This window comes from Salmo salar, chromosome 11 (assembly GCF_965601325.2).
Source record: "Salmo salar chromosome 11, fSalSal1, whole genome shotgun sequence".
Taxonomy (NCBI): Eukaryota; Metazoa; Chordata; class Actinopteri; order Salmoniformes; family Salmonidae; genus Salmo; species Salmo salar.
Window position 1 is genome coordinate 69,545,376 of NC_138301.1, and position 25,375 is coordinate 69,570,750.

Consider the following 25,375-nt stretch of genomic DNA (forward strand, 5'->3'; position numbering starts at 1 on the left):
AGCTACATGTTGAAATGGTTACTACTCTATAGACCAGAGAGCTGTACTGTAGCTACATGTTGAAATGGTTACTACTCTATAGACCAGAGAGCTGTACTGTAGCTACATGTTGAAATGGTTACTACTCTATAGACCATAGAGCTGTACTGTAGCTACATGTTGAAATGGTTAAGAAATCTACAAAACCGAATACTACACAGGAACATTCAATCTGCAGCTGTTTAAATACTTTATTCTGGTAAACGCGACCGAGAACCACTCTGAAAGATCCATTCTGGAGAACATTTCCCTATCGAATGACCATTGGTATACCTGACATACCCATTATAACAGACCTACAACTACGAAAGACTGATCTCTGGTGGACAAACCAGAGACTTTCTGTCGACTGACTTCAGCAGACGGATCGGCGATTTCAACAGACACATACAGGCGTAAATATATAAATTGCAATTCCTTCCGAATGAGCGTCTGTTCATGTGCAAAGTATTAGCATTTACATGAGCATAGTTATCAACTGTGTGTAGTGGGTCCATTCTCCATTCTGTCTTTCCCGCTCGTTATCTGTCCCCACCCCTTTCCATTGTCTACTAAGCCGCCATATCGGGCTTAGTCCACTAGGGACTTTTCATTGCATTGTGTTAGTAACCAATAACTATTGTTTGTGTTTATGTAATTCTGTGTGATTATTTAGTTACTAAATAATTATACAAATTGGCTTATAGCGGATTCATAATTTATGCTATGGTTCATGCAGCTATCCAAGGATTTTCAAACATTCAGAATGACTGATGAGGTAATAATACATTAATGTGACTGTAAATCGATAAGATATGAAAATATCTGAAGAGTTAAATCCGGGAAATAGTAACTCTTTAAACAACATTTTCCCGGGGTGCCCCAACTTCCTAGTTAAAGTTTACATGATTAGTTTAATCACGTAATAATTACACAGAGAATTGATCATATAACATTCTTCACTTTAATGATAGTCAAGACACACCCCTATCCTCAAGTGGTCCAGGAATTGCCAAAAGTCCTCACAAGGATAGTAAAACAAGGAAAATTCTCCCTCGTGGGGACAAAGGCTATTTTAAGCTTAGGGGTTAAGGAAAGGAAAAAAAGGATTTCAAATGGAAATCAAATTGTGGGGTTATGGTGTGTGTGACTGTGTACACGAGAGAGGGCGAGACAGACATACAAAACATTTTACACACACAATAAATTAATGTCATAGCACAAATTAATGTACACTTTGAGACAAAAACAGATAAAGGCTTGGTGTACCACAGGTGCGTTAGGTTGCTAACCTATTTAGACTGAAATCACTAAACGGCTGTTGCAACCACAGTATTTCATTTTCAGAGGCTAGAATCCACAAGCTAAAGTCTTAATACCAGACAGATGTAATAGTTCCTCAAGTCCTTTAATATAACTGTATAGGACTACAGTTTGTTGTGGGGTATTAAGGTAGGTTACAGTCTAGTGGCAGATGACCTGTAATACAATATCTTGTGTTGGCTGAAACAGTAACCCAGTATTATGGAATGTATCATTCATATACATACATACATACATACATACATACATACATACATACATACATACATACATACATACATACATACATACATACATACATACATACATACATACATACATACATACATACATACATATATATATATAGTAGGACCTATGTGTTGGCTGCAACACTGCCCTTCTTGTCACTGAAGAAGCTCCTGAGAATGAGAACCTGTCCAATGCTGACAGTGAAAAGGATTATAGTTTCTCCTATGGACCAATAGGACACGCGCTCATGGAGGTCCTCTGCTCTGATGCGGTCATGAGCCTCCCGTAACCGATACCAGGTCTGAGAGTCAGACACTACCTTCAGGATCTCATGGATGGACAGACAGGCCGACTCCATCTGGAGAAGAGACAAGATTAATATTAGATTATTATTAATACATCCTTAGAGGGGCAATCTGCAGTTGAAACAACATAGAGTTGGGGCCCTATCTAGAAACAACCTCTAAAGGCCCTGGTGGAGATTTCAAAGGATTGGGTATGTATCAGCCTACAGAGATCTACTACCATGTTGCTTATACCCATGGCATTTTCTCCCATCCTCGGGGGTGGGGTTAGTTAGTCATATATAGCTCTAGGAGTAAGGGATGGTTTCTGGATGGGCCTAGCTGCAAAGGTACCTAGAGGTTAGCTGCGCTTAGCAACACAGATCTAGTGACATACACTAGCGCTGCTTTCAATAGAATTGGGTTGCACAAAAACAATTAGCTGGGAAGCCAGAAGTTAAAAACAATTCTATTTCAACTTACTGTACCTGTGGGCAGGAAGGTTGGTCATAATGACGGCGGTATTTGAGACCAAATATCTAAAAGGATCATATTTAAAACAGACGTTCCAAACGTGGATCTTTTTTAGACCCACTTCCTCTCGGCTTACCTCATGTCAAAATAAAAGTCCTGCACAATATGTGGAAGAAAATAGAATAATTTGTGGGTGGCTTTTATCATACAGTCCCGTGGACCGTTGGTGCAACCCATTCCAATTGAATGCAGCGCTAGTGTATGTGGGTGGCTTTTATCATACAGTCCCGTGGACCGTTGGTGCAACCCATTCCAATAGAATGCAGCACTAGTGTATGTCAATAGACCCGCGTTGCTAAGAGCAGCTAACCTCTAAGTACCTTTCCAGCTAGGTCTTCTGTGATCTACTGTACCTGTGTCAGTGATCTTACCTTTATTAGTTATATAAAATGGCATAGATATCTAGATTATTAGATTCACATGCTGAACAAAAATATAAATCCAATCATTTCAAAAGTTGTACTGAGTTACAGTTCATAGACGTTAAATGAGTCAATTGAAATTCATTAGGCCTTAATCTATGGATTTCACATGATTGGGCATAGGCCCACCCACTTGGCAGCCATGCCCACCAACTGGGGAGCAAGGCCCAGTCAATCCAAATGAGTTCTTCCCCACAAAGGGGTTTTATTAGACAGAAATACTCCTCAGGACCCTCCACCCCCCTCAGATGATCCTGCAGGTGAAGAAGCCGGATGTGGAGGGTCTGGGTTGGCATGGTTACACGTGGTCTGTGGTTGAGGCCTCTTGGACGTGCTGACAAATTCTCTAAAACGATGTTGGAGGCAGCTTATGGTAGCGAAATGAACACTCAATTCTCTGGCAACAGCTCTGGTGGACATTCCTGCAGTCAGCATGCCAATTGCACCTCCCTCAAAACTTGAGACACCTGTGGCATGGTGTTGTGTGACTAAACTGCACATTTTAAAGTGGCCTTTCATTGTCCCTAGCAGAAGGTGCACCTGTGTAATAATCATGCTGTTTAGTCAGCTTCTTGATATGCCACACCTGTCAGGTGGTTGGATTATCTTGGCAAAGGAGAAATGCTCACTAACAGGGATGTAAACAAATGTACGCACAAAATAAGAGCAAAATAAGCTTTTTGTGCGTACGGAACATTTCTGGGATTTATATTTCAGCTCATGAAACACGGGACCAACACTTTACTTGTTGCGTTTATATTGTGTTTTTATATACAGTGCATTCGGAAAGTATTCAGACCCCTACCCCTTTTCCACATTTTGCGATGTTACAACCTTATTCTAAAATTGCTAAAATTACATTTTTTCCTCATTAATCTACACACAATACCCCAAAATGACAAAGCAAAAACAGGTTAGAATTTCTCAAATGTATTAAAAATAAAACAGAAATGCCTTATTTAAAAAAGTATTTGGACCCTTTCCTATGAGACTCAGAACTGAGCTCAGGTGCATCCTGTTTCCATTGATCATCCTTGAGATGTTTCTACAACTTGATATGTCCACCTGTGGTAAATACAATTGATTGGACATAATTTGGAAAGACAAACATCTGTCTGTATAAGGTCCCACAGTTGATGGTGCATGGAAGGGTACAAAAAAAATCTCTGCAGCATTGAAGGTCCCCAAGCAAACAGTGGCCTCCGTCATTCTTTAATGGAAGAAGTTTGGAACTCTTCCTAGAGCTGGCCACCCGGCCAAACTGAGCAAATCGGGGGAGAAGGGCCTTGGTCAGGGTGGTGACCAAGAACCCAATGGTCACAGACAGAGCGCCAGAGTTCCTCTGTGGAGATGGGAGAACCTTCCAGAAGGACAGCCATCTCTGCAGCACTCCACCAATCAGGCCTTTATGGTAAAGTAGCCAGACGGAAGCCACTCCTCAGTAAAAAGCACATGACAGCCCGCTTGGAGTTTGCCGAAAGGCACCTAAAGGACTAACCATGAGAAACAAAATTCTCTAGTATGATGAAATCAAGATTGAACTCTTTGGCCTGAATGCCAAGCGTCATGTCCTGGAACCATTCCTACGGTGACACATGGTGGTGGCAGCATCATGTCTGGAGGAAACCTGGCTCCATCCCTATGGCGAAGCATGGTGGTGGTAGCATCATGTCTGTAGGAAACCTGGCACCATCCCTATGGCGAAGCATGGTGGTGGTAGCGTCATGTCCTGGAACCATTCCTACGGTGACACATGGGGGTGGTAGCATCATGTCTGGAGGAAACCTGGCTCCATCCCTATGGCGAAGCATGGTGGTGGTAGCGTCATGTCCTGGAACCATTCCTACAGTGACACATGGTGGTGGTAGCATCATGTCTGGAGGAAACCTGGCTCCATCCCTACGGCGAAGCATGGTGGTGGTAGCGTCATGTCCTGGAACCATTCCTACGGTGACACATGGTGGTGGTAGCATCATGCTGTGGGGATGTTTTTCAGTGGCAGGGACTGGGAAGACTAGTCAGGATCGAGGGAAAGATGAATGGAGCAAAGTACAGAGAGATCCTTGATGAAAACCTGCGCCAGAGCACTCAGGAACTCAGGCTGGGGCGAAGGTTCACCTTCCAGCAGGACAACAACCCTAAGCAAACAGCCAAGACAACACATGAGTTGCTTTGGGACAAGTCCCTGAATGTCTTTGAGTGGCCCAGCCAGAACCCGGACTTAACCTGTTAGGGCTAGGGGGCAGTATTGACACGGCTGGATAAAAAAACATACCCGATTTAATCTGGTTACCACTCCTACCCAGTAACTAGAATATGCATATACTTATTACATATGGATAGAAAACACCCTAAATTTTCTAAAACTGTTTGAATGGTGTCTGTGAGTTCTAATTTTAATTATTTAATTTGTGACGCTGACTTGACTGCCGGTTATTGGAGGGAAACGATTTCCTCAACATCAATGCCATAGTAAAACGCTGTTTTTTGATATAAATATGAACTTGATAGAACTAAAAATGCATGCATTGTCTAACATAATGTCCTAGGAGTGTCATCTGATGGAGATTGTAAAAGGTTAGTGCATCATTTTAGCTGGTTTTATGGTTTTGGTGACCCTGTCTTTGAATTGACAAAACATTACACACAACTCTTGTAAATGTACTGTCCTAACATACTCTAAATTTATGCTTTCGCCGTAAAACCTTTTTGAAATCGTAAAACGTGGTTAGATTAAGGAGATGTTTATCTTTCAAAGGGTGTAAAATAGTTGTATGTTTGAAAAATTTGAATTTTGACATTTATTTGGATTCAAATTTGCCGCTCTTGAAATGGACCTGCTGTTGATGGAGTGCACCACGGGTGGCACGCTAGCGTCCCACCTAGCCCATAGAGGTTAAACCCAATCGGACATCTCTGGCGAGACCTGAAAATAGCTGTGCAGCGACGCTCCCCATCCAACCTGACAAGAGCTTGAGAGGATCTTCAGAGAAGAATGGGAGTGACTTCCCAAAATACAGGTGTGCCAAGCTTGTAGCATCATACCCAAGAAGACTCGAGGCTGTAATCGCTGCCAAAGGTGCTTCGACAAAGTACTGAGTAAAGGGTCTGTATACTTATGTAAATGTGACTCACCACCTGGATTCCATCTTGTAGCAACATTTGAATTTCTGGTTTTTACATTGGATAAAAGTAGAGACTCAGAGCTACAAAATGGTATATCATACACTGCATTTGAGGAAACAATGGGAAAGTAATTCTGCTTAGAAAGTCGATCAAGTTGTAAAATCCCTTTTGAGAAAACCATCTTTCAATGTTTTGGTATCTGGTGAAGAGCTCTTACTATTAGCGATCGACCAATTATGATTTTTCAACGCCGATGCCGATTATTGGAGGCCCAAAAAAGCTGCTACCGATTAAATCGGCCGATTTTTTTTTGTTTATTTGTAATAATGACAATTACAACAATACTGAATGAACACTTAATTTAACTTAATATAATACATCAATTTAACTTAATATAATACATCAATAAAATCAACTTAGCCTCAAATAAATAATGAAACATGTTCAATTTGGTTTAAATAATGCAAAAAAGTGTTAGAGAAGAAAGTAAAAGTGCAATTTGTGCCATGTAAAAAAGCTAACGTTTAAGTTCCTTGCTCAGAACATGGGAACATATGAAAGCTGGTGGTTCCTTTTAACATGAGTATTCAATATTCCCAGGTAAGAAGTTTTAGGTTGTAGTTATTAAAGGAATTATAGGACTATTTCTCTATACGATTTGTATTTCATAAACTTTGACTATTGGATGTTCTTATAGGCACTTTAGTATTGCCAGTGTAACAGTATAGCTTCCGTCCCTCTCCTCGCTCCTACCTGGGCTCGAACCAGGAACACATCGACAACAGCCACCCTCGAAGTAGCGATACCCATGCAGAGCAAGGGGAACAACTACTCCAAGTCTCAGAGCGAGTGATGTTTGAAACGCTATTAGCGCACCCGCTAACTAGCTAGCCATTTCACATCGGTTACACTAGCCTAATCTTGGGAGTTGACAGGCTTGAAGTCATAAACAGCGCAATGCATTGCGAAGAGCTGCTGGCAAAACGCACGAAAGTGCTGTTTGAATGAATGCTTACGAGCCTGCTGGTGCCTACCACCGCTCAGTCAGACTGATCTATCAAATCATAGACTTAATTATAATATAATAAACACACAGAAATACGAGCCATAGGTCTTTAATATGGTCGAATCCGGAAACTATAATCTCGAAAACAAAACATTTTTTTCTTTCAGTGAAATACGGAACCGGTCCGTATTTTATCTAACGGGTGGCATCCCTAAGTCTAAATATTCCTGTTACATTGCACAACCTTCAATGGTATGTCATAATTACGTACAATTCTGGCAAATTAGTTCACAACGAGCCAGGCAATGAACGCAAGAGCAGTGACACAATTTCATGTTAGCAGGCAATATTAACTAAATATGCAGGTTTAAAAATATGTACTTGTGTATTGATTTTAAAGAAAGGCATTGATGTTTATGGTTAGGTACATTGGTGCAACGACAGTACTTTTTTCGCAAATGTGCTTGTTAAATCATCACCCGTTTGTCGAAGTAGGCTGTGATTCGATGAGAAATTAACAGGCACCACATTGATTATATGCAACGCAGGACACGTTAGATAAACTAGTAATATCATGTCGTGTCTTTGGGGTACCATTAAACTGAAGACATGTTTATCAATTAACTCCCTGTAATTATTATCACGCGATCAAACTGATTCATCGTTTCATTGTAATTAACTAGGAGATCGGGGCACCAAGGAAAATATTCAGATTACAAAGTTATAATTTTCCTAATATAACTTTCCTATATTATAACATTATATTCTATTATAGTATAGGCCGATTATCTTCTGGTTTAAATGGTGTATTTTACCTCGCGTCCAGTCTCATTCCAAACGTCGTAAATTGTTGTATCTGCACGAACCCAGTCTTTACTAAAATCATCCATACATCAATTGTCTTAAAATCATTTATTTACTAAACTAAGTAATTCACAGAAAGTATACAAACAGTAATTATCATCACAAAGAATTGGTAGAGTAATGTGCCCTAGTGGTCTAAACAGGCGTGGCTGGTGTCTTGTAGAACAATGGGTCATAAAATGTTCAGCTGAGGATGCACACAGTTCATTAATATTAACAATCTGCTCATCCGTCTCTCTCTCTCTCTCTCTCTCTCTCTCTCTCTCTCTCTCTCTCTCTCTCTCTCTCTCTCTCTCTCTCTCTCTCTCTCTCTCTCTCTCTCTCTCTCTCTCTCTCTCTCTCTCTCTCTCTCTCTCTCTCTCTCTCTCTCTCTCTCTCTCTCTCTCTCTCTCTCTCTCTCTCTCTCTCTCTCTCTCTCTCTCTCTCTCTCTCTCTCTCTCTCTCTCTCTCTCTCTCTCTCTCTCTCTCTCTCTCTCTCTCTCTCTCTCTCTCTCTCTCTCTCTCTCTCTCTCTCTCTCTCTCTCTCTCTCTCTCTCTCTCTCTGGGCAGTATTGACACGGCTGGATAAAAAAAACATACCCGATTTAATCTGGTTACCACTCCTACCCAGTAACAAGAATATGCATATACTTATTACATATGGATAGAAAACACCCTAAATTTTTCTAAAACTGTTTGAATGGTGTCTGTGAGTATAACAGAACTCAAATGGCAGGTCAAAACCTGAGAGATTCCTTTACAGGAAGTGGCCTGTCTGACCATTTCTTGAACTTCTTTTCCATCTCTATCATTTACTAAGGATCTCTGCTCTAACGTGACACTTCCTACGGTCGTCCATTAGGCGCTCAGAGCCCGGGAAAAAACAGAATGTCGTCATTCCAGCCCCAGGCGTGAAACACATTATCGCCTTTCTCAAGTGGCCGATCAAGGGACACTGGGCTTAGGCGCGTGACCCCGACCGCCCCCGCCTTTGGGATTTTTTTCCTCTGTTTGCCAAAAAGGAGATTCCCTGTCGGAATATTATCGCTTTTCTACGAGAAAAATGGCGTAAAAATTGATTTTAAACAGCGGTTGACATGCTTCGAAGTACGGTAATGGAATATTTAGAATTTTATTGTCACGAATTGCGCCATGCGCGCGACACTTCTTTACTATTTCGGATAGTGTCTGGAACGCACGAACAAAACGCCGCTATTCGGATATAACGATGGATTATTTTGGACCAAACCAACATTTGTTATTGAAGTAGCAGTCCTGGGTGTGCATTCTGACAAAGACAACAAAAGGTAATCAAACTTTTATAATAGTAAATATGATTATGGTGAGTGCTAAACTTGCCGGGTGTCTAAATAGCGAGCCCGTGATGCCTGGGCTATGTACTTAGAATATTGCAAAATGTGCTTTCACCAAAAAGCTATTTTAAAATCGGACATATCGAGTGCATAGAGGAGGTCTGTATCTATAATTCTTAAAATAATTGTTATGCTTTTTGTGAACGTTTATCGTGAGTAATTTAGTAAAATGTTAGCGAATTCCCCGGAAGTTTGCGGGGGGTATGCTAGTTCTGAACGTCACATGCTAATGTAAAAAGCTGGTTTTTTATATAAATATGAACTTGATTGAACAAAACATGCATGTATTGTATAACATAATGTCCTAGGGTTGTCATCTGATGAAGATCATCAAAGGTGAGTGCTGCATTTAGCTGTCTTCTGGGTTTTGGTGACATTATATGCTGGCTTGAAAAATGGGTGTCTGATTATTTCTGGCTTGGTACTCTGCTGACATAATCTAATGTTTTGCTTTCGTTGTAAAGCCTTTTTGAAATCGGACAGTGTGGTTAGATTAACGAGAGTCTTGTCTTTAAATAGCTGTAAAATAGTCATATGTTTGAGAAATTGAAGTAATAGGATTTTTAAGATTTTGAAAATCGCGCCACAGGCTGCCAGTGGCTGTTACGTAGGTGGGACGAATTCGTCCCGCCTAGCCCAGAGAGGTTAATGTCGTCATAGAATGGATGTTTCGTTGGTCTTCGCGTTCAATGATATTAATTATTAGTCTGCAGCTAAGTAAATTATATCAAAGACTTGTTCTTATTCTGTCGGTATCGATAGTCTAAAAGTTAACCACGTGGTATAGTTCACTTTCAGTAGAGTACTTGGATGGTCCAAACCTATTGGCCAACTCGCAATGGAGTGGAGGCTGGGTCTCCTAGACAAGTAAATCAGGGTGGGTTTTATAGTGACCATAGAACAGGCTTGTCAAATGACGCCTGGTCCTGTCTGTTGTCCCTGTGGCGATGACTGAGTTAAGCTTGGTACAGAAATACAATTCTATCACATTAACATCAGTACATAGCATCTCAATGTATTACAAATAGCTTTATCCTTATTAATACATTTTATACAACCATGTGGATGCAAGTCTCATCCGCTGAGGCTATTATATAAACCGTTTTTATGGTAATATGGCTATATTGTCTCTTCTGAGTATCACAAAATTGTACCAAGCGGACCAGTTCGTAGCTGGATTCTTCACCTATCTTTCATACCTTCTCCAGAACACAAATGTCACTCGGTTCCCCAATTCTGTGAGTTGGAAGAATTTCCTGTGTCTCTCTATGGGCCATGTGGCCAGAGACTCTTCTCTGGAATTTTACCACTCCTTCACACAGGGACTGGGTGGGGGGAAGGTAGGTTGGGGGATGGTGCAAGGGGGTCAACTGTCCTCCCTGTACTCAAAGAGGCCAACGTCATGACAATCATCAACCATGTGTAGTTAACTAGTGATTATGTTAAGATTGATAGTTTTTTATAAGATACGTTTAATGCTAGCTAGCAACTTACCTTAGCTTCTTGCTGCCCTCGCGTAACAGGTAGTCAGCCTGCCATGCAGGCTCCTCGTGGAGTGCAATGTAAGGCAGGTGGTTAGAGCGTTGGACTAGTAACCAGAAGGTTGCAAAAACGAATCCCCCCTGAACAAGGCAGTTAACCCCCGTTCCTAGGCCGTCATTGAAAATAAGAATGTGTTCTTAATCCGACTTGCCGAGTTAAAAAGGTGTAAAATATATATATATATATATATATATATATATATATATTTTTTTTTTTTTTTTTTTTTTTTATATATAAATAAATAAAAATTGGCGGCCAAAAATACCGATTGTTATGAAAACTTCAAATCGGACCTAATTAAATCGGCCATTCCGATTAATCGGTCGACCTCTACTTACTATTGGAGAGCCCTTCATTGTCTACACCCATTCAACATTGTTCACACCCTCTTAAGCCTTAGCCCAACCCATCTCTTTAAGGGTTGAGCCGAGCGTTCTGTCCTAACTTGCCAACTTCCAGACATCTAAGAGAGAGAGAGAACATCTCACTGAACATTACTCGCCCTAGCAGAGCTGGTTAGGCTGTTACAGTATGTTATCTAGAGCGTTGGTGACTGCAACTGTGCTGTCAGATTGTCCGTTTGTAAATTCAGTGCGTTTTGCGTTCAGAGTGCACAATGGAGGCTCTGGCCAATTGGCTAGCTCCTTCGATACATAATGAGAGAACACCCCACTCTGACCATTTTACTCCCCCTAGCAGAGCTGGTTAGGCAGTTTATGTTATCCAGAGCGTTGGTGACTAACTGCGCAGCTGGCAACAATTGAATTACGCTTTGTTGCCGATGTTTACTGACAACGGACATATTCAACGGGTGCGCTCAATAATGCATCAGTTATTCTGCGCTGTGGCACACTAAGACGAGAGTCTGTTGTTAAGAAATGTAGCTAGATAGCTAGCTAGGTAAACAATGAATCCCAACGCATGACGTAATGTTAGTTAGCATGCCAGCCAGCTAATGTTAGCTAGCTAACAGTACAATAGCTTGAAATTTAAATATTTTGTCAATTCGTGTGGAGTCTTTTGTTAACTTCTTTGGGATAGGGGGCAGTATTTTCACGGCCGGATAAAAAAACGTACCCGATTTAATCTGGTTACTACTCCTGCCCAGAAACTAGAATATGCATATAATTAGTAGATTTGGATAGAAAACACTCTGAAGTTTCTAAAACTGTTTGAATGGTGTCTGAGTATAACAGAACTCAGATGGCAGGCTGTATGGAACCTGAGAAGATTCCATACAGGAAGTGCCCTGTCTGACAATTTGTTGTCCTTCTGTTGCATCTCTATCGACATTACAGCATCTGTGCTGTAACGTGACACTTTCTAAGGTTTCCATTGGCTCTCTAAAGCCGCCAGAAAGTGGAATGGGGTGTCTGCTGTCTCTGGGCAAAGAACAGCAGCAGAGTTTGTAAATGGTCAGCCTGGGGACAGTGAGACTGAGATGCGCATTCACAAGACTTCTCAATTTTTTTCTTTCAGCCTTTGGATGAATACAACGTTGCCCGGTTGGAATATTATCGCTATTTTACGAGAAAAATCGCATAAAAATTGATTTTAAACAGCGTTTGACATGCTTCTAAGTACGGTAATGGAATATATTTATTTTTTTTGTCACGAAATGCGCTCGCGCGTTACCCCTTCGGATAGTGACCTGAACGCACGAACAAAACGGAGGTATTTGGATATAATTATGGATTATTTGGAACCAAAACAACATTTGTTGTTGAAGTAGAAGTCCTGGGAGTGCATTCTGACGAAGAACAGCAAAGGTAATCCAATTTTTCTAATAGTAATTCTGAGTTTAGTGAGCCCCAAACTTGGTGGGTGTCAAATTAGCTAGCCTGTGATGGCCGAGCTATGTACTCAGAATATTGCAAAATGTGCTTTCGCCGAAAAGCTATTTTAAAATCTGACATAGCGTTTGCATAAAAGAGTTCTGTATCTATAATTCTTAAAATAATTGTTATGTATTTTGTCAACGTTTATCATGAGTAATTTAGTAAATTCACCAGAAGTTTTCAGTGGGTATGCTAGTTCTGAACATCACATGCTAATGTAAAAAGCTGGTTTTTGATATAAATATGAACTTGATTGAACAAAACATGCATGTATTGTATAACATAATGTCCTAGGAGTGTCATCTGATGAAGATCAAAGGTTAGTGCTGCATTTAGCTGTGGTTTGGGTTTATGTGACATATATGCTTGCTTGGAAAATGGCTGTGTGATTATTTGTGTCTATGTACTCTCCTAACATAATCTAATCTAATGTTTTGCTTTCGCTGTAAAGCCTTTTTGAAATCGGACAATGTGGTTAGATTAACGAGAGTCTTATCTTTAAAATGGTGTAAAATAGTTGATTGTTTGAGAAAATGTAATTGTGGTATTTTAGTTGGTTTTGTATTTCGCGCCGTGCGATGCCATTGGCTGTTGGCTAGGGGTTCCGCTAGCGGAACGTCTGTCCTCAACAGGTTAAGACATGTAGCTAGCTAGACAATGGACCATAAACAACTCATGACGTTACTACCCTGCATGAATCTGCAGGTAGTTAACAAAAGAGCTGCATTTGACACGATTACCTAGACTTACTGACCAGCTCCAATAGACAGACGCGTGCTATATGGCAGACCAATCCAAACTCATCTCTCAGCATGTCCAGCCCACTCATTATCTCAGCCTATCAAGGCTAGCGGGAAGGTTGATTACTTTTTCTGTGGCTAAACCAACTAGGCTTGTAATTTAACAATTTTATCTGTATTTACAGATGGCATACAAGTTTGATATTAAGGCACATGAAAGTTCACATGTTCGAGAAGGCAATTCTGCCAAAACAAACACATTTTGATAAATTATTTTTTACGTTCCAACAGCCTCCTGTGAAGTCGGGACTTGCGACATACACCTAGTTTCCTGAATCGGGTCAGAAGTGATAGTTTTTTTTTATTTAGAATAAATTAGCAAAAAATTCTAAAAACAGCTTTTGCTTTGTCATGATGGGGTATTGTGTGTAGATTGAGGGGGGGAAAACTAGTCAGTTTTAGAATAAGGCTGTAACAAAATGTGGAACAAGTCAAGGGGTCTGAATACTTTCAGAATACACTGTATATAGTATTATATTTTGATCTTACATGTGTTAGGGTTGATCTTACCTGTGTCAGTCAAATGTATATGTAATATAATTAAAGTTTAATATATTGTTTTACCTGTGTCAGTCAAATGTAATATAATTAAAATGTAATATAACATTGTTTTACCTGTGTCAGGGCAGTGTCTCTGTTCATGTCAGGCAGTAGGGGTCTCTCCTCTCCGGACCTGAAGTCCAGGTAGACGGTCTTGTGGGAGAAGGTAGAGAACTCGTTGCTGAAGCAGACCTTGTAGGTTCCTTTCATAGTGGTGGTGTGAGAGAAGCTATCATACTGCTTCTTCCTCTCCTGATACAGGACGTTGTTCACTGGATCTGTTACAAAGCAGTCCACATCATAGTTCCCTCCTGCAATCACCTGGTATACACAACATGGAGGGATTAGGATGATGGTATGGAAACACACTTAGAGTAATTCAGCCCTTACGAAAAACGATTGCAGTCAGAGTGCAGTACGCTGCAAATACTGCGTCCAAAATACGTTTTTTTTTACTGCAGTAATTTTGCAGTGTAACTGCAGTTAGAGTGCTGTATAACCGCAGTTACTACACTTTTACTGAGGTTTCAAAACTGCAATATTTTTTTGCATTCTTCCAGTGAGGGTGATGGGACAATTAGATCACTTAAAGTAGTTCAATGCACTAACTCAACCATATGGGGAAATGGCATAACTCCACATATTGAATCACTTACTTGAAAGTCTAGGTCAAACTTCACTCCATTCTGGAGCTCTTCATAGAAACATTGCTTGTCGTTATCAGGTAACTCAAACGTCAACTCCGTGGAACAAACAACGATCACATGCAACATCAAACTACATAGTCCAAGGGAACGCATTCTGTAGGCTAATTGCTGTGAAAATGTGGTTATAAATGAAAGCTACACCAACTAACAGTTGAAGTCGCAGCCAGTCACTTCATCAATGTTTCTGTGATGACAGGGTGATATAAAAAAAAAAAGTTTGGGAAGCTCCCACCCATAGAGAATGATAGAGAAAGCATCCTTATATTGTTCTTAGTTTGGAATCTGAGAGGCACAGAAAGCACCATTGAGGCGATCTCAATTTGAAATAGTATTTTTTTTCACGATTGGCCAATCCCTCCTAATGAGGCTATTGGACATGATAAGGTCATCAGGAGGGATCAGACAATAAAGTTGGAAGCCCCACCCAGTTGACTACGTTAAAATGGTGGAAGCCATCAATGGCGCTGTCTATGTCTTAATGACATTTTGGCTACTAGAGGCCTCTATCATTCTCTATGCTCCCACCATAACCGACGTGGCATCAGAAGGAAACACTTCCGGGTTACGATTATTTCTTACAAACTATTTTATTTTATACAATTTGGACCATGTTCAGCGATTTGGAAACTGTTGAGCTTGAAATCACTTGTTTTCCGTTACATGGATTTTAGTTATAGTAATGCAACATTTTGTAAACGTGATGATTACGTTGTATCACTGGGGGAAGTCGATTATGCTCAGCCGCGGAGCACCGGTTTATGGCCCGTGACGTGAACGGGCAAAAACGGTGAGGGAGGAGCACCCATTTCAAATCGAAATGTAACAGGCAGCATGGTGAATCGTCCAGAAAGACACAACATCTATTTTCCATATGTTTGAATTTTATAACTAGTTTTCATTGGGAAGGCAGATACGCATTCACTTGTACATGTGAAAACAGAATCCTACTCACCCCTCGTGCTTAATTACTTCTCTTTTGTTTTGAGGCGACTTCTCTGTTTGCTTTGCCTGGCACCTCGCTCACGCCCGGAAGATAACCCGCTTTCCCAAAACGAACGCAATCAATTTTCACCCAGGGCAAAACACGCCTATTTGGGCGCAAGGGCCAGGTTAATGGAATCCCATCATTGTAGTGGCAGTTGTTACAGGTAAACAACACCGATACGGGGAACCTGAATCTGCCCGAATGTTACGTCACTGTCAACACTGTCTACGCGACTTTAGGACATTTCAGTGGCTACAGGCTTTTTATGTTAAATTACTCGAAGGAAAAACACATTCTACTGTCATTTGCTCCCGAGTGGTGCAGCGATCTAAGGCACTGCATCTCAGTGCAAGAGGTGTCTCTACAGTCCCTGGTTTGAATCCAGGCTGTATCACATCCGGCCGTGATTGGGAGTCCCATGGGGCGGCGCACAATTGCCGGGGTAGGCCGTCATTGTAAATAATAATTTGTTCTTAACTGACTTGCCTATTCAAATAAAGGTTAAATAAAATAAATAGTTTTTATTTTATTTATTTGAATCAGTAATGTGACCCTGTTGCTGCCACAGATGCCTCCACAATTTTTATATATATATTTTAACTTTGTTTTTATTGAGGAACACAAAGAAGTACAAATAAAGTAAAATAACAACAAAAAAGATCTGTCAGTATGAAACCCATTTTTCCCAGTATTCCTGACCTCTCTCCTCTTGAGTTCTTAAAACAAAGGTCATATGCTCCATATGGTGTATTTCTTTAATAATATCTATCCATTGTGTCACTGTGGGAGGGTCTTTTTGTAGCCATTTCCTAGTGATAGTCTTTTTACTGGCTGCCAGTAGGACCTTCAAGAGGTACTTTTCTCTATTGTGTAAGTTATCAGGTATTTCACCCAAGTACAAAAAAAATGAATGTTTGTTCTATGTGATCTCCCCAGTAAGTTTTGATTGTGGGCAGGACCAAAAGATATGAGAGTGATCCACCCTTGATTGGCCGCATTCTCTCCAACAAGGATGTTGGGAGCCAGTCTGTTTTGATTTAAGTTTAGGTGTTATGAAGAAACGTATAAAATTCATCCAACAGAATTCTCTCCATGACCTTGAGTTGGTGGAGCTTTGTTGAGTCTCTAATATGTTCAACCATGTTTCATCAGTAATGTACATGTTCATTTCCTCCTCCCATTTCTGTTTAGTATAGTTTGTAAATTGTTTCTTTGAGGATTGAATACCCAAGTAAAGATTTGAAATACTTTTTATGTTACTCCCCAAGTTTTATGTGTTAGTGAATACTTGGATTAATTTTTGAGGTGCTCGAGGGTCAATCACTTTTATCTCCCTTAAGAAATAGTGTCGAACTTGTAGGTATCTGTAAAAATCTTGTTTATCCAAGCCATGTTTTTTTACTTAGGTCCTGGAAGTTCTCTAGGTCCCCATTCCTTATAATTGTGCTGAATGATGTGATGCCTTTCTGCGTCCATTGTTTAAATCTGCTGTCCTGAGTTGCAGGGATGAAGCTGTGGTCGTATGCGGGCCAACTCAGCAGTTTGACCTCTCTGTCTAAATGATTCTGCTTAACTACCCTAAACCATGTCTTCAGAGAGAAATTAATCCACTCATTTTGTCTTTTGTATATTTCTATTACCATGTCCTTATTTCCCAAAACTGACTGTATGGGTATCTCTGTCTCAAGTAGTCTCAATGTCTTTCCATTTGGATTCGTATTCTGAATTGCACCAACACACCAGAGGTCTCAATTGGGCTGACACATAATAATCTTTTAGGTTTGGTAAGGCCATACCCCCACAGTTTTTTGGTAATTGTAATGTTGTATATCTAATTCTTGGTCTCTTACTGTTCCAGAAAAACCTTGATATCCGTTTATCCCATCTCCCAAACTGTTTAGACGGGATTTCTATGGGCAGTGATTGGAACAAATACAGTAACCTCGGCAGGATGTTCATTTTGATTGTTTCAATTCTACTACTAAGATCCAAGGGAAGTGAATTCCACCTGTCCAGGTCATCATATATTTTCTTGTTGATGTGATCGTAATTCATGTCATAAAGTTTGGGTGTGTCTTTTGGTAGATATACTCCAAGATATTTAATGGATGAAGAGGTCCAGTGGAAGTTATACCTACTCTTCAGCTCTTCCTGTGGGGTATAATTATATACTAGGGCTTGGGTCTTGTGTATGTTTTTTTATATATATTTTTTAATTTTAATTCCTTTATTTAACTAGGCAAGTCAGTTAAGAACAAATTCTTATTTACAATGACGGCCTACACTGGCCAAACCCAGAAGACGCTGGGCCAATTTGTGCGCCGCCCTATGGGATGCCCAATCACGGCCGGTTGTGATACAGCCTGGATTCAAACCAGGGTGTCTGTAGTGATGCCTCTTGCACTGAGATGCAGTGCCTTAGACCGCTGCGCCCCTCAGGAGCCCAAACGTGTGTTGCCTGACCGGGAATTGAACCCGGGCCATGGCGGAGAGAGCACTGAATCCTAACCACTACGTTAAGCACACACAAACATTTGGAACATATTCAGGGTAAAACATCCATCAATCTTGGTACACTTGAGCCTGGGTCTTTAAGGAATAACAGAACATCATCAGCGTACATGTATATCTTATGTTCACTGCCTCTTATTGTTATTCCCTTTAAAGATGGGTCCTGTCTTATTGCCTGTGCTAATGGCTCGATGTACAAAAATCTGTTTCCAAGATGGCGTAGCAGTCAGGCGTCTTTTGTCTTCGTCTTGTCGTGTCCCGTGTATATATCTTTTTACATATTTTTTTTCGCATATATTTTTTGATATTTTTCTTAACCCCAACTTCAACATACTCTCCTGCAACCCGCCTCACCCAATGTGGTATGGATCTGCTATTTTCTATACTTTAGAACCGGAAACCCCGACAGAAGCTAGCCAGCTAACAAGCTACTAGCTAGAAGTCAGCTAGCCACTGCTAGCGGTCATCCGCTAACCTTTAGCCCGGACAACTCCTGCACAGTCTGCACAACGCGATTCAACCCAGAGCGTACCGGACTTCTTATTCTCCATATCCCCAGATTCCTACCGCAACCTCTGAATCGCTTCACCTGGATCATCGCAGCTTGCTAGCTGCTATCCGATTGACTTCTCCTGGCTAATGTCTCTGTCCCGAAGCAAGCACCAATTAGCCTGGAGCTAGCCTATGCTAGGCCCACCTCCCGGCTAGCCGAAGAGGTCCATCAGCCACTCCTTGGGCTACAATATCTATTTTGCCAATTGGCCTGGACCCCTTTTATTGCCGATACTGAGCTGCGCCGATCCTTCACAACTGGACTACCGACGTAATCCACCCGAGGGGGATTTTCAACTGGCTCCCCCGTCGCGACGTCCCCTGAATGCCCATCTGCTAGCCTGCTAGCCATGTCCCGTTAGCTGTCTAGAGCACACCGGACTGTTAGCTGAAGAAGTCCAGCCAATTTTTTTGGGCTACTATACATATTTTGCCAATTGGCCCGGACCCTTTTACTACACGGACTCCTGCTGATCCATCACGACTGGTCTGCTGACGTAACCGCACGAGGGGGCTACAATAGACTTCTTCCGTTGCAACGTCCCTCTAAGGCCCTTCTGCTAGCCTGCTAGCCCCGGCCCGCTAGCTGTCTGAATCGCTGTGTCTCCAGCTTGCCCAGCTACTCACTGGACCCAATGATCACTCGGCTATGCATGCCTCTCCCTAATGTCAATATGCCTTGTCTATTGCTGTTTTGGTTAGTAATTATTGCCTTATTTCATTGTAGAGCCTCTAGCCCTGCTCAATACGCCTTAGCTAACCCTTTAGTTCCACCTCCTACACATGCAGTGACCTCACCTGGTTTAAATTATGTTTCTCGAGACAATATCTCTCTCATCGTCACTCAATGCGTAGGTTTACCTCCACTGTATTCACATCCTACCATACCTTTGTCTGTACATTATGCCTTAAATCTATTCCACCGTGCCCAGAAACCTGCTCCTTTTACTCTCTGTTCCGAACGTACTAGACGACCAGTTCTTATAGCCTTTAGCCGTACCCTTATCCTACTCCTCCTCTGGTCCTCTGGTGATGTAGAGGTTAATCCAGGCCCTGCAGTGCCTAGCTCCACTCCCATTCCCTAGGCGCTCTCATTTGTTGACTTCTGTAACCGTAAAAGCCTTGGTTTCATGCATGTTAACATTAGAAGCCTCCTCCCTAAGTTTGTTTTATTCACTGCTTTAGCACACTCTGCCATCCCGGATGTCCTAGCCGTGTCTGAATCCTGGCTTAGGAAGACCACCAAAACCCCTGAAATTTCCATCCCTAACTATAACATTTTCCAACAAGATAGATCTGCCAAAGGGGGCGGAGTTGCAATCTACTGCAGAGATAGCCTGCAGAGTTCTGTCTTACTATCCAGGTCTGTGCCCAAACAATTTGAGCTTCTACTTTTAAAAATCCACCTTTCCAGAAACAAGTCTCTCACCGTTGCTGCTTGCTATAGACCACCTTCTGCCCCCAGCTGTGCCCTGGACACCATATGTGAATTGATTGCCCCCATCTATCTTCAGAGCTCGTGCTGTTACGTGACCTAAACTGGGACATGCTTAAGGCCATCCTACAATCTAAGTTTGATAACCTCAATCTCACACAAATTATCAATGAACCTACCAGGTACAACCCCAAATCCGTAAACACCCTTATAGATATCATCCTAACTAACCTGCCCCCCAAATACACCTCTGCTGTCTTCAACCAGGATCTCAGAAAACATGGCCTCATTGCCTGCGTCCGTAATGGGTTTGCGGTCAAGCGACCACCCCTCATCACTGTCAAACGCTCCCTAAAACACTTCAGCGCCTGGTTCACCAACTACTTCTCTGATAGAGTTCAGTGTGTCAAATCGGAGGGCCTGTTGTCCGGACCTCTGGCAGTCTCTATGGGGGTGCCACAGGGTTCAATTCTCGGGCTGACTCTTTTCTCTGTACACATCAATGATGTCGCTCTTGCTGCTGGTGATTCTCTGATCCACCTCTACGCAGACGACACCATTTTGTATACTTCTGGCCCTTCTTTGGACACTGTGTTAACAACCCTCCAGACAAGCTTCAATGCCATACAACTCTCCTTCTACGGCCTCCAACTGCTCTTAAATGCAAGTAAAACTAAATGCATGCTTTTCAACCGTTCGCTGCTATTTATATTTGCTCCTTTGGACCCCAGTATCTCTACTTGCACACTCATCTTCTGCACATCTATCACTCCAGTGTTTAATTGATATATTGTAATTATTTCGCCACTGTTGCCTATTTATTGCCTTACCTCCCTTATCCTACCTCATTTGCACACATTGTATATAGACCTTTTCTATTGTATTATTGACTGCATGTTTGTTTATTCCATGTGTAACTCTGTTGTTGTTTGTGTTGTACTGCTTTGCTTTATCTTGGCCAGGTCACAGTTGTAAATGTGAACTTGTTCTCAACTAGCCCACCTGGTTAAATAAAGTTAAAATAAAAATAAAGTAAATAAAAAGAGCGTGGGTGAAAGATTACAGCCTTGTCTTGCCCTTCACTCTAATTGTATCGTTTGTGACAAATGTCAATTTATCTTTATTCTAGCAGTCGGACATGAATACAGTGTTTTGATGCACTTTATCACTTCTTTGTTGAAACCAAATCTTTCCATAATTTGGAATAGATAATCCCATCCCACTGAATGAAATGCTTTTTCTGCATCTAGACTGATTAATATTGCACTTGTCTTATTCTGAGTAATGTGGTCCATGACATGTAGTGTTCTCCTTATGTTGTCCTGTGTCTGCCTACTTCGTATGAAACCAGTTTGATCCCCGTCAATCAATTCTGGGATTATGTCTTCCATTCTTTTGGCTATTATTGATGCATATAGTTCAAAATCCGTGTTAAGAACTGCAATAGATCTATAGGAACTGCATTCCTTCCTATCTTTACCCTCTTTTGGGATTATAGATATGATCGTCTCCCTCCATGATGGTGGGAGAGCCCCCTCCCGCAGAGTCCAGTTAAAACAGCCCTTAAGTAGAGGTGTTAGTTGTTCTCTGAAGGCTTTGACCTATTCTGAAGGGAAGCCATCAGGCCCTTAAGTAGAGGTGTTAGTTGTTCTCCGAAGGCTTTGACCTATTCTGAAGGGAAGCCATCAGGGCCTTAAGTAGAGGTGTTAGTTGTTCTCTGAAGGCTTTGACCTATTCTGAAGGGAAGCCATCAGGCCCTTAAGTAGAGGTGTTAGTTGTTCTCTGAAGGCTTTGACCGATTCTGAAGGGAAGCCATCAGTGTCTGGAGATTTGTTTACTTTTAGATTAGATATTGAATTTTTTATTTCTTCAGTGGTAATTTCTGAAGTAAGTCTATCATGTTGCTCTGTCCCAACTGAAGGGAGATCAAGTGAATGCTCTATTGTCTGTGCATCTGCCTTCTCTGGTTGCTTGTACAGATTTGTGTAATATGATTAAAATGCATTCTGTATTTCATCCAATTTGCATGTAATCTTCTTTGTTTTGGGGTCTTTTATTTAGAAAATTGTATTCTGTGCTTGTTGTTTCCTAAGTCTCCATGCTAGTAATTTGGTTGCCTTTGAGCCTGCTTCATAATATCGTTGTTTCAGGAACCTGAGCTTTTTCTTTACTTCATCACTATAAATCTGGTCAATTTCCTGTTTTACCTTTTGAATCTCTTGTAATATAAGAGGATCTTTGTAATGACTATGAGATCGTTCAAAGTTTCTTAGTGTTTCCTGTAATTTCAGCACTTTCTGTGCTTTAATCTTTTTCTTGAGAGATGATGTGGCTATGATCTTTCCTCTAATAACCGCCTTAGCTGCATCCCACAATGTAGCAGGGGATACTTCCCCGTTATCGTTATTCTCCAGATAGAGACGTTCAATTCTGTCTTTATTGATTCCTTGAATGCTGGATCATTCAGCATGCTTGCATTAAGCCTCCATAGAGTATTTCTTGGTTTGCTATCAAGGTGTAGAGTAAGGTAAACTCCATTATGATCTGATAAGTCGCTCTGCCTGATCCTACAATCCTTAAGCCTGTGTCTGTCTGTCTATTGTACATGAACATGTCATCTAACCTGGAGTAGTCAGTGTGGCGGGCTGAGTAAAAAGTATATTTCTTATCTGTCATGTGGATGTCACGCCATACATCAAGCAGTCCTAGATCCTGCAATATCATGTTGATCTTTTTTGCAACTAGACTAATTTTCCTATTTTGATTTGTGCTGTCCAACTTTGAGTTTAAAATCGTGTTAAAATCCCCTCCACAGATAAGAGTGCCAGAGGTTTCTGTGGCAATTAAATCAAACACCTTCCTGTAGAAGACCATGTCACTCCCCGGGGGCGCGTATACATTAGATAATGTAACTTCCTTGTTATCCAGTTTACATCTAACAAGTATAAATCTACCCTCCTTGTCTTTAATTTCTGATATAAACTCAAAATGAACTGAATTTGGGATCAAGATTGTAACTCCCCTTCTAACTATTTTATAAGAAGAAAAAAAGGTATTCCTATATCCCATTTTCTTGAGTTTCTCGTGTTCAGGTGTGGATAAGTGAGTTTCCTGCCAGAATAGTATGTCAACTCTCTCCAGTTTTGTCTTTGCTATTACCTTACTTCTCTTGATGGCACTCCCCAGTCCGTTTACATTGAGACTTATGACCTTAAATTCCCGATGATGCATCGATATAAATTTTAAAAAACTGTGCACCATAACTGCCTGCTTAACATGAGCCTAAAAATGAACTAAAAAACAAGAACGTTAAAAAAGTAAACCAAAGTGGGAAAATACTTTGCTATTTGAACTCCCATGTCAGAGGACTGTGTCTTGCCTCTGGAGTTTGAGGGAATGAGCCTGTCTGCTGGAGGGGCCCCTTGCTCATATATGAAAATGCGTAACACAGTCGCAAACAAGAACTGTTGGAATCGAAAATAAAAAGGGCACCTATTTTGTTGCTTATACACATTGGTTAATTACAAGTGAAAACTATATAGGCAATGCTTGCATGTCATGAATCCTCCCCTTGATATGCCCTTCTGTCACCCCATTGTCAATGTGTCATTAATCATTAGCTAATGTATATGTTATTAACCTCTATGGGCGAGGTGGGACGCAGGCGTCCCCCCCGTGGTGCACTCCATCAACAGCAGGTGCATTTCAAGAGCGGCAAATTTGAATCCAAATAAATGTCAAAATTCAAATTTTTCAAACATACAACTATTTTACACCCTTTGAAAGATAAACATCTCCTTAATCTAACCACGTTTTACGATTTCAAAAAGGTTTTACGGCGAAAGCATAAATTTAGAGTATGTTAGGACAGTACATTTACAAGAGTTGTGTGTAATGTTTTGTCAATTCAAAGACAGGGTCACCAAAACCATAAAACCAGCTAAAATGATGCACTAACCTTTTACAATCTCCATCAGATGACACTCCTAGGACATTATGTTAGACAATGCATGCATTTTTTGTTCTATCAAGTTCATATTTATATCCAAAAACAGCGTTTTACTATGGCATTGATGTTGAGGAAATCGTTTCCCTCCAATAACCGGCAGTCAAGTCAGCATCACAAATTAAATAATTAAAATTAGAAAACATTGGTAAAATATTATATTGTCATTTAAAGAATTATAGATTTACATCTCTTGAACGCAATCAACTTGCCAGATTTAAAAATAACCTTACTGGGAAATCACACTTTGCAATAATCTGAGCACTGCGCCCAGAAAAATACGCGTTGCGATACAGACTAGTCGTCATGTTGGGGAGATCTAAAATCGAAAATACTATGTAAATAATCCATTACCTTTGATTCTCTTCATCAGATGTCACTTCCAGGTATCACAGGTCCATAACGAATGTAGTTTTGTTCAAAAAAGCTCATCATTTATGTCCAAAAATCTCCATCTTGTTAGCACATGATCTAAGCCCGCCGGACTTCACTTCATGAACGAGGGGAAAAAATATATTTACGTTCGTTCAAACATGTCAAACGTTGTATAGCATAAATCATTAGGGCCTTTTTTAACCAGAACATGAATAATATTCAAGGTGGACGAATGCATACTCTTTTATAACGTATTGGAACGAGGGTACCCAACATGAACTCGCGCGCCAGGTGTCTAATGGGCCATCATCGTTCCATGGCTCTTGTTCGGTCAGATCTCCCTCCAGAAGACTCAAAACACTTTGTAAAGGCTGGTGACATCTAGTGGAAGCAATAGGAAGTGCCAAAATATTCCTCAGCCCCTGTGTTTTTCAATGGCATGGGTTTAAAGGTAATACAACACATCAGGTATCCACTTCCTGTCAGAAAATGTCTCAGGGTTTTGCCTGCCAAATGAGTTCTGTTATACTCACAGACACCATTCAAACAGTTTTAGAAACTTTAGAGTGTTTTCTATCCATATATAATAAGTATATGCATATTCTAGTTACTGGGTAGGATTAGTAACCAGATTAAATCGGGTACATTTTTTTAATCCAGCCGTGCAAATACTGCCCCCTAGCACTAACAGGTTAACGTGACCATACATGTGTCCATAAAGAACACATACTTTTGGCTACTCACCCTTGTTCAGCATTGGGGGAAAATAGGGGAGACATTTTACCTATTGCAGTATCAACCGTAACAACCCAATATGTCTAAACGGTTAAGAGAGGTTAAGGTTAGGAGTGGGGTTTGGGGAGACGTTAAGGTTAGGAGTAGGGTTTGGAGAGAGGTTAAGGTTAGGAGTAGGGTTTGGAGAGA

At 40.9% G+C, this 25,375-nt stretch overlaps 1 protein-coding gene across 1 annotated transcript; it reads right to left on the bottom strand.

Annotated features, from left to right (window-relative positions):
* Nucleotides 1-964: 964 nt before the first annotated feature.
* Nucleotides 965-14,767, bottom strand: tmed3 (transmembrane emp24 protein transport domain containing 3). Its single transcript, NM_001146394.1, is given in 3 exon segments — nt 965-1,930; nt 13,956-14,201; nt 14,537-14,767. Coding segments are annotated over 3 exon segments (624 nt in total). The 5' UTR covers nt 14,681-14,767; the 3' UTR covers nt 965-1,696.
* Nucleotides 14,768-25,375: the final 10,608 nt, after the last annotated feature.